At 47.2% G+C, this 9,111-nt stretch overlaps 1 protein-coding gene across 1 annotated transcript in view; it reads left to right on the top strand.

The window, feature by feature from the left end:
* Positions 1–9,111, top strand: part of ANTXR2 (anthrax toxin receptor 2) — a gene marked incomplete at its 3' end in the record, with an annotated part of 60,336 nt that overhangs the window by 23,867 nt on the left and 27,358 nt on the right. The window contains exons 7-9 of the mRNA XM_010139788.1: positions 2,327–2,387; positions 3,464–3,559; positions 6,520–6,589. Of these exons, the coding sequence (XP_010138090.1) occupies positions 2,327–2,387; positions 3,464–3,559; positions 6,520–6,589 (227 nt within the window). The remainder of the gene's footprint in view (positions 1–2,326; positions 2,388–3,463; positions 3,560–6,519; positions 6,590–9,111) is intronic.

The raw sequence follows: 9,111 nt of genomic DNA, 5'->3' as shown, positions 1-9,111 counted from the left end.
TTGTCTGTTGTGGGGTTGCCCCCCCCCCCCCCCCCCGCCTTTTTTTAATATCCAAAGGGAGTTGCAAATGTTGAGACAGATTCTTTTCTTGCTTAATATTGCATCTGGGAATAGAGCGTTAGAAAAGTCACTGTCAGACACAGTGCAACTACAGAAATACTGCTCTCCAAGAAAGGACAGATGACGTCCATCCTTGTCACCCCTTCTCTCCAACCCCCAGTTCATAATGTGGCTTCATCATCAGTGGGCAAATTGGGATAGGATAAAGGTTGGAGTATTTTTCCCTGTCTGTATAGCGCTGCTCTAAAAAAAGTATGAATTCAGTGGGCTTTGATACTGCCGACAGCTAGATCTGTACTTCGTATTAACACAAGGCTGTACTCTCATTAACGGAATTGTTTTATACATCTGACTCAGTCTCTTCAGAGGACAAAAAAAAAAACCAGGTTTTTACAGTAAAGGAATAAAATACTTTATTCTTCCTGTGTTTCGTTTTGCACAAAACAGTCCTCCCCCCAGTAAACTACGCAGCACTTCTTCTCTCTGCACTGAAGTAGGAGGCAAAAAGCCAAGTCCTGTTTTGGCAGCGAGCTGCCTGCTTAGCCAACATAAACTGCTAACTTGCCCTGAACTCGGAGCTGCGTTCTGTCGGCAGGTCTCCAGTGCCGTGCCTCATCCCAACGCATGCGCCCGCAAGGGCTCTCCTCTTCTAAAATATTACTACGTAACGTTTGTAAATGGGTTTTGAAGCACTAAAAAGGTTTGTGCCCGGCAGTTTGGGGGGGACAGGCGACAGGAGGGTGCTGAATGAGGCAGGCAGGCCAGGCTGTTCCTGGGAGCTTGGCACGCTGTCTGTCCTAACAAACGAAAATGTCTTTGTCACAGCTCCTGCTGGCCTGGGTGTGTGGTGGTACAAACCACTAGCAAGGAGACAGAGCACAAAGGCATGTTTAAAGGACAGAAAAAGGAGCTCAGAGTAAGTCAGCAGTACATTTGCTGACGGGTCTGCTCAGGAGCCCAGGGTTCTGGCACATGGGGGAAGAGGGGGCACGGCAGCAGGACTGTGGACTGTGCATGCAGTTCAGAAGACCAGAATAGATTCTGTGTAGTACCCTGTAGGAACACCTGCCAAATACCCACCACTTGGTACAGGGAGAGCTGGGTAAAGACATTGTGGGAGTTTTCCATGTGAGAGGAAAACTGAAAACCATTGGGAAAAAAATAAAAATCACACCTTATCACGGAAGGTGGGAAGAAGTGACATTGTGGATGTCACTACAAGCTTCAAGAGAGTCACTCCCCCGAGTTAGCAGAAATCCCGTTAACCTGCTTAGAGAGACGAAGATTAACATCTCAGTAATAGGTATCACATCCCTTCCTGGACAGCAGGAGCGAGTAAGAGACAAGGCCCTGCTGTGGGACTGGGATACTACAGTGGGAAGAGAGTGTGGCCTCACGGCTCGATTACAGCAGCAGTTGTAGTCGAGGAAGCTCAAGCCATTCCTTCTGAAATGCACCGTTTTTGAATAGAAAACAAAGGACTCGGCAGTAATCAGCTCCTGGGTGCTACCTGTGCCTCTACTTACGTCACCATGGATGGCTTGTCACCTGATGTATTTGTAAATGGTAAAACCTGACCTGGCTGAATCTAAGGGTAGTGTCCGAGACCCTCCTAAGTACAAATCCATCAAAGGTGTCTAGTTCCTCCTTTTGCCAAAGTTCCATCCCTTATATTGCTCAGTCAGCCGTAGGAGTGTTGTTTTGTCCCGGCCTTTTGGAATAATATTCCCCGACCAGTTGGAGGAGCGAAGCAGATGGACTGACAGTGCAGTAGAAACCCCATCTGACAGGAGGCAGCTCGGTTGAGGACACCCTGCGTTCCTGCTCCACTTGATGGAGGGCGGGATGCCAGTGCTTGCAATAACGTGCACTTGGCTTGACCCACCGATGGTTGGAAGGCTGCTTTTGACTGGATTAGGTTTCGGACCAGGCTCCTTGTGACTGATTTTTGGCTTAAACATTAGCATTTGGTTTATGGAAAACCAGGTTTCATATCCGGACAGAAGTTCAAACACCAAAATCAGACCTAATTATGTTTTGAAGACTGTCCCAGATTTAGCAAACTAGTCCAAGTCTTTCGAACCCGTCGGAAACTTGTCTGTGCAGGAGCGCAGAAGTTTTACGTGGTCAAGGCAATGTCCTGCGAAGTCAGACCGAGGCAAACAAAACCTGTAGCTGTGCACATGTATCTTCTAGGGACAATCATGCTTTTCACTAAAGTAGCTCTCTGAAACCTGTTTATGACTTGTGTCCTCCTTTGCCATAGGTTTTGAAGCAGTCCTGCACTGAGATTTTGTATTTGGAGCCATCCAGTGTCTGTGTGGGAGGTAAGGTTTTAGAATTTAAAAAAAAAAACAAAACCTCAGTTATTCTAGGACTGTGATTTCACTATTTTACCCAAAGGGAAACCCCACAGGTCTCTAGAATAAAATATCTGTCTCAAAAAAAATCCCTCAGGAATTTAGGAAAGATCAGATCCTCCTCTGTTGACTCCTTTTTCTCCGCAGAGGAGCGGTCTTCCAGGGCCTGCTTTCATAATCCAGGTAAGCCACTAAGAGTTTGAGACACATTTGTCTGCCCCTCTCCTATTAGCCTTGCTCTGCACTTGCCCTCCTTTTCAAAACAGTGACACTGGGTCGGTGACACTCACCCACTGTTTGACCTACGGCCCCAGAGTTCAGTTCTGGGAAGCTGGGTGACGTACGTTCATACCAATTCATGACAGTATTTCCTGTGCCCAGCCCCAAATCAGGGGGGTGTGAGCAGCAAGGCGTTCAGCTGCCTTTGTGTGGCAAGTGGCCATACAATTCAGGGAAAGATTGGTACAGATTTTCAGAGACTGTCTTCCGAGTTTCACAATCCACAGGTAGATTGAGACTGATCAGAATGAGGTAGTTGCAAAATCCCCCTATTTCGATGTGTCTGTAAAAACATGGATCGTCTCAAAGAACTCAGTGGCCTTGGTAAGCAAACCATTTTCATTCCTCTGCACACAAAAACTTGGCCAATTGTGTGGCCCTTACTCAGCTTCCAGAGGAATAGTCCTAAGGAGGAATGCTTTCTTCCCTGGCGCTTTAACTGGGCCTGAGGCAGGCCTGGGGACTCCTCTTGTCATGAGACCCAGATTTCTGAGAACCTGTTTCTAACTGTGCAGTTGAGCCCCAGCTCTGTTGACAGTCAGAGTCAACTTCCATTTTAACAGGATTGCCTCGGTGGAAGATCTGGGAACGAGTCGTTATTTCTCCCTTAGTGCCCTGACTGAAGAGTGCAGTGCCATTAAAGAGGAGACCTGTGTGCCTCCGGAGCCTTCCTCTCGTGCTTCATTTATTGCAGGCTGTGCTGAACTTCTCCTGTGTAACTTACCGCAGGGCTCTAACGACTGGTGGTTTTGCTTTTCTCCCAGAGGAGTTCCAGGTTGTCCTTAGAGGAAGAGGCCTAACCCTCGTCAGGAAAACCAGTGGTGTTACTTGTACCTATCAAGTGAACGGAACTACAATTCGTAAGTATCCAAGTCTGATACCTGCCTTAGATTTCCTAAAAAGTGATTCATTTAGCTACACATTACCTCATTTAATTAAAATCAAAGAGAAGAATATCAAAGAGGAGGAAAATGAGAAAGCTCTGAGGATTAGGGAGAGAATTCACGTCATCACACATCTTGCCCAGTGGTCTGAGTTTGCTACCAGTTGCCCTTGGCTGTCACGTGGCGGGTGTCTGGCAGCCCAGCTGGCTGCATGCCTTAACATGGTGATAACATCTGGCTCCTGACATTCACATAAGCAGATGTTTGCCAACAAAAAACCATGACCACAGAGCGTACTGACCACGTGCCTCTTCTTCAGGAAGGCCCAGGCCAAGACAAAGGCTCCACCATGATTCCCAAGACACTGCTTCCCAAGGAGCCCTTACCTTGTTATCTCGGAGCATCCCGGGCCATTCTGTCTGGTGCGCAGATGTCCTGCCATCGCGCTGCTCCAGGGGCTTGGCAGGGCCCGGCTGCCCCTCTGAGACACAGTCAGTCGTCTTCCCAGAGCTCCTGCAGCAGCAGAGGATAAGGCCAAGTCAGAACAGTTGGTCCTGCTGGGTTCATCAGCTGGGTGTCCCAAGGAGCCCTCTCCTGCAGGAGGGCTCTGCCCGCAACCAGGTCCCTAGCTGGACTCTTGTTTCCTGACCCGGGGAATGAAATGTGATGTCGGACAGAGGGACCACGGCATCTGTTACAGACACTTCCCTGTAGCTTTAGCTAGATGTTTTTGGGAGGGTACAGATGGGTGGGTTTGTTTTTGTGGTTTTTTTGTTAATTATTAGTACGCACCATTGGCCTGATACTGCAGTCCTTAGTTGTTCCTTTGTCAAACTGCAAGTGTCACTGGGGAAGTTTTTCTGAGTGGAACCTTGTAGGAGTTAGAAAAGCTCTAAGTAGTTGAGAGGTAGTGCGGTCTCTTTGCTTCTTGGTAACTGATTAAGCAAGTATGCTCGTGGAGAATTTTGAGCAAATATTCAGAGCTTCACTTGCTCAGTGCATTAACTTGCAGGGCAGACGAAAAGTCGTGCCAGAATTCAGATTACTTTCCTTGTGCTGCTCTGTTCCCTGACCTGGCACAAGTTAGACGATGGTGGAAAAAGTGCCGTTAATGGAAACCTCTGTGACTTTTTTATATCCAGAAACAAATGGACAGCTAGGGTAAGTATCCCTTAGAAGCAAGCCAGCCTGGAAAAAAAAACCAAAAATGCACCTGTAGAAAAAAACAACTCATTTTTTCCCTACCATCTGATTTATATATGAGCTTGTCTTGAACTCCTACCCGTTGAACATGTGTTTCCATTTTCTTCCTTACTCTGGATATCATGCATAGTTGAATGGGCTGCCAGTCTCCCCTGCCTGTCAGATATCTCCAGTAATTTGGAAGGATAACCGCATAGCTCAGTAGTTCTGGATGAAGACAACCTGTGTAAACAAACTCTGCTTTTATAAATTCCCCTTCAGTTTCAATTGAAATTGCCACTTTTGTTTGCTGTGTTAAACTACACTTTGCTCATTTAAACTTGTTGTTTCGTAGAGCTGGAATTTGGACTTGTGGCAAAATCATTGCTGCAGTTGCAGTTCTATTTATTGTCATGTACCTACCCCTGATACGCAAGCTTGTTCTCTACAGCTCTGTGCTGAGCTCCCAGAAGAAACCTAAGAGAACAGAGGAGCTAGGGTGGACGGGAAGGTGGAAGGGTGCTTTGGGCAGCGGCAGGCGGACGGAGGTGCTCCCAGGAACAGCCACACTGTCCCTGTGTCACTGCATGCTCCTCTAGGAGAAACTGGCAGCCTCTCAGCAGAACCCTCACCATCTGAGGGCGTGGCAGAGGGAGCTCGTGTGAGGATGTACCGTCATGTTCGAGTTCCCCTTACTGATAGCCTGGGCTCCGCTTCGCGACCAGCCTTAGAGCAAACACTTGTTTTGTCACTTCTTCTGCTTTTAAAAGATGCATTTGGCATGTTTTTCTTTCTGCATTTATAAAGAATCATTACCAAATGCTAGAAAGGAAACCTGCCAAATGTAGCTGTGGGATAGAAAAATAATCTATGAAACATACCATTAAGACAAAAACATATGGCAATGTGCTAATCCCTCTTCTCCACCTCACAACTAGCCCCAAATCTAGGCCAAGCAGTCAGTGCAGATTACAGCACACAAGAACAGCTCATTTATGCTAACAGCTCCTCCTTCAGCTGCCCCTGCACTGCTGGAACGTCTGCCCATTCTCCACATGCAGGGCAGAGCCCTCGCCAAGTATATCTGGCAGGTCATTTATCTACTCTCACCCCTAAATCAGGGAACTTCATGCTTGCAGGAGCAGCTCCAATACGGGAGTTAACAGTGCTCTGCACACCGGAGCGGATTTTTTTCCCCCTTTACCTTCCGCATTTTCCTTGTCACAGCTGCAGAAGAGGAGTGCTCTGCTGGACATGGTTCTCTGCAGCAGCACGCTCTACTCGTGTGAGAGCTCTGCAAACAGCCAAAGGCTCCAATGCATGAGAAGCTCTGGAGAAAGACACCCCAGTCACCACCGACCAAACAGTCCATGAACGCAGCACGCTGGGCTGGAGCTCGTCACAAACAAACCTGCACCTTCCAAATGTTAGAAAACCACTAATAATGTTCCCCCTCCTCACAAAAATGGTCTTAAATCTAGGAAAGTATGAGCTGAGTCAGCTCAGATTAGCCATGTGTTGTGGGCTCACCGCTCGCATTTAAAGCCAGCTCTGGGTTTGTACCTTCAAGATGCGGTTGTGAAATTCAGGAGCTCTGTTCCCCGACTGGGGCCTGTCTTGCCTGCCCATTCCAGACACCACCGACCCAGTAAATGCGATGCTGTGAGAAGGGGAGGGACCCGATAGCACGTTCCCACATCAGCCTCTCATCCAAGCAGTGTGGTGTATTAACCTCTTGTGATTTGTTTTTTCAGATGAAAAACCCAAAACGGTGGAATCTGATTTTTTGCTCTGCCCGGCACCAATCCTGTACAAAAGTGGCCAGTAAGTACTTGAAACAAATGTCCTCCTGTGTTTTGCTAGAGCTGGACCCATTACTGCTGATGTGCATCGAGAGGGGCTTTGGCTAGGGGCAGTCTTTTGTTGGTTTTATGGGGTGGTTTGTTGTTGCTGTTTTTTTTCCCCATTCTTGTGTTATTTCCCTGGTGTATTTGCTACTTTGGAATGGGCTTTAAATAGTCATCTGTGACCAAAGCAATTTGGACAGTGCCTTAAAAATGAATATTCAGCCAGTTTATTAAACACTGAAAAGGTCTGGCTTGTCGTAAGTTTTATGCAGATGAGCTGTTTTAACAGGGCATAATATGCTCTCGTCTGGATCCTCTCTAGACTCATTGTTAAACGGATTACATTATCACTGACACTTACAAGCTATTATTAAAATTGCGCGTCAAGATGCATACCACTGCTCCACACGTAATGATAAAACAAGGCACTAATTTCACAGCGGCCGCTATCTCGCATCAGCGCTGTGGCCACACTGCAGTTCCAGCCTTATTCTACGTGTCACTGACTGTGGTCCCGCATTACTTCTGGCTCTTTGAGAGCTAATCCTTCCCCCCTCCTCTGAAACTCAGACATGCCCGAGGCTTTGAAGATCACTGTTCAGATCTGTGAAAATCTAAGCTAATCAGGAGTCAGAAAACTGCCTGTCAGATCTTGGCCCTGTAGCAGGGTGAAGGTTGTCAGGCCGTTGGCTGTCTCCCTCGTTCACAAGTAGCTCTCCTCAGAGAGTTGTTTGGGGAGAGGTTAATATTAGCCCAGTAGGAACCACAGCAGTTAGGCACAGCTCTGCTCTGTCATTTTTTCCTGTAGCAGTACTTAGCAGTTTAAAAAGTAAGCATATTGCAGAGATGATTTTCAGTAGCTACTTCGGAATTAAGCAACATTCAACCACCTCAGCTGTGCTGTAAGACCAAGAGCAAAGCCCCAAACACACACCTGGTTTGTGTGTTCAGTAACAACTGGGGAAACCTGGACAGCAATAGAAGAAAAAAACTGGAGTGACTAAGTCCAGTGGAAGAGGACGGGGTGGGTCACTGCAGAGGAGCCACACCGGAGCCCCTGTGCAGCAGCCCCAGCTGCCCTCGGGGCAGCGAGCTCTGGCTTCTTCTCAGCAGTGTTTGTTAGAAAGAATGCAAGAACAATGCCAGTAAAACTGCCTGGGTTCACAGAAAAAAAATTTAGTAAAGTAGTTACTGCTTTGGCCCCAAGAGAAACAGTTTGCTGTGCAGGAGAGTGACAGCTGTGAAAGATGTGTGCACACGTGAACCCCTGACTCACCTTGACACAGCTCAGGCTATTGCTGGAGAGCTCCCAGTAAGTCCTCACATATAATAGTAATTGTTAATGTAGCAACAACCTGTCCACTTTTTCTAGTGCTCTTTTTTGTGGCATTAAGAGCAACAGGCAGACAGTGTTAGCTTGGTGACTTCTACACCTGCAGCTTTGTTTCTGGGTTAACAGGAGAGACTCACTTGACAGGTTTCATTCCATGTTTCTAATTGGGAACTCATCTTGTTGGCTGATGAATATGCAGGTTTTGCATGCTGAACAACAGAGACCCATGTGGAGTAGCTAAAGCACCCCGGTACCCAGGATGCTGGGCTGGTCACCACCCGGTCTGCTGGACCATTGTGTATTCCTACTTTATTTCCAGCTGCTGGCTCCATTTAGTTCGGAGCTTCCAGGCTGCTCATCTTAGATACAACCAAGCACACTGCTCAAAACCTGTTTTCTCACCTCACCACACTACACAATAGGTGGAGGCCGTGTTCTTCGGTTGTGTGACAACATGACTGTGCTGCTTGTGCCATGCAAATACCTTCTTGTCATGCCACTTTGCAGGTGCAGAATTACGAGCTCTGCTTGCACAACCAGCTCATGTAAGACACCTGATTAGCTATAAGGTGAGAAGTAAATAGAGGTTTCAACTAGCACAACAATACAGTATTTTACAGAAATATTTATGGGGATATTTACAAGTCTACTAAAGTACCTCAGTTTGAACTCTAGTTTCTCCTTGGAGTATAACAGCAAGAGATTGGGGATTTGCTGGTGCCTACTGAAAACACTGAAAAGATGGATCCACTGAAAGTGGATCTTGGTGCAGCCACGCATCTAAGCAAAGCCGGAGAGGTTGGGTTAGGTAGTGAATTATTTAAAATGAACCAACTGGCTGAGAGACCATCTTGTTCTTAAAATAGCTCAGGAGAGTACAGCAGTTTGTTTCTTCATGCAGCTGCAGTGTTGCTGGCCAGCTTCCTCCTTTATGTACCCTGCCTTTGAACTTTTGCAGCCTTTGCTCTAAGATCAGCTCGCAAAATGAAGCGAGCATTTACCCCTCAGTCCAGTGAGATACAAAAGCAGCTCACACCTGGAAACAGATGGACCAGGTCTGCCAGAGCACGTGTATTGAGAGCTGGGGATGTGGTTCACAACACCAGCAGAAGGGCAAACAGCGGGTCAAGTGGGATCACTGCTTCCATTTGAGTGTCACAGGGTTT

The sequence above is a fragment of the Buceros rhinoceros genome, unplaced genomic scaffold (assembly GCF_000710305.1).
Source record: "Buceros rhinoceros silvestris isolate BGI_N320 unplaced genomic scaffold, ASM71030v1 scaffold13277, whole genome shotgun sequence".
Taxonomy (NCBI): Eukaryota; Metazoa; Chordata; class Aves; order Bucerotiformes; family Bucerotidae; genus Buceros; species Buceros rhinoceros.
This window is presented reverse-complemented; position numbering and strand designations above follow the sequence as displayed.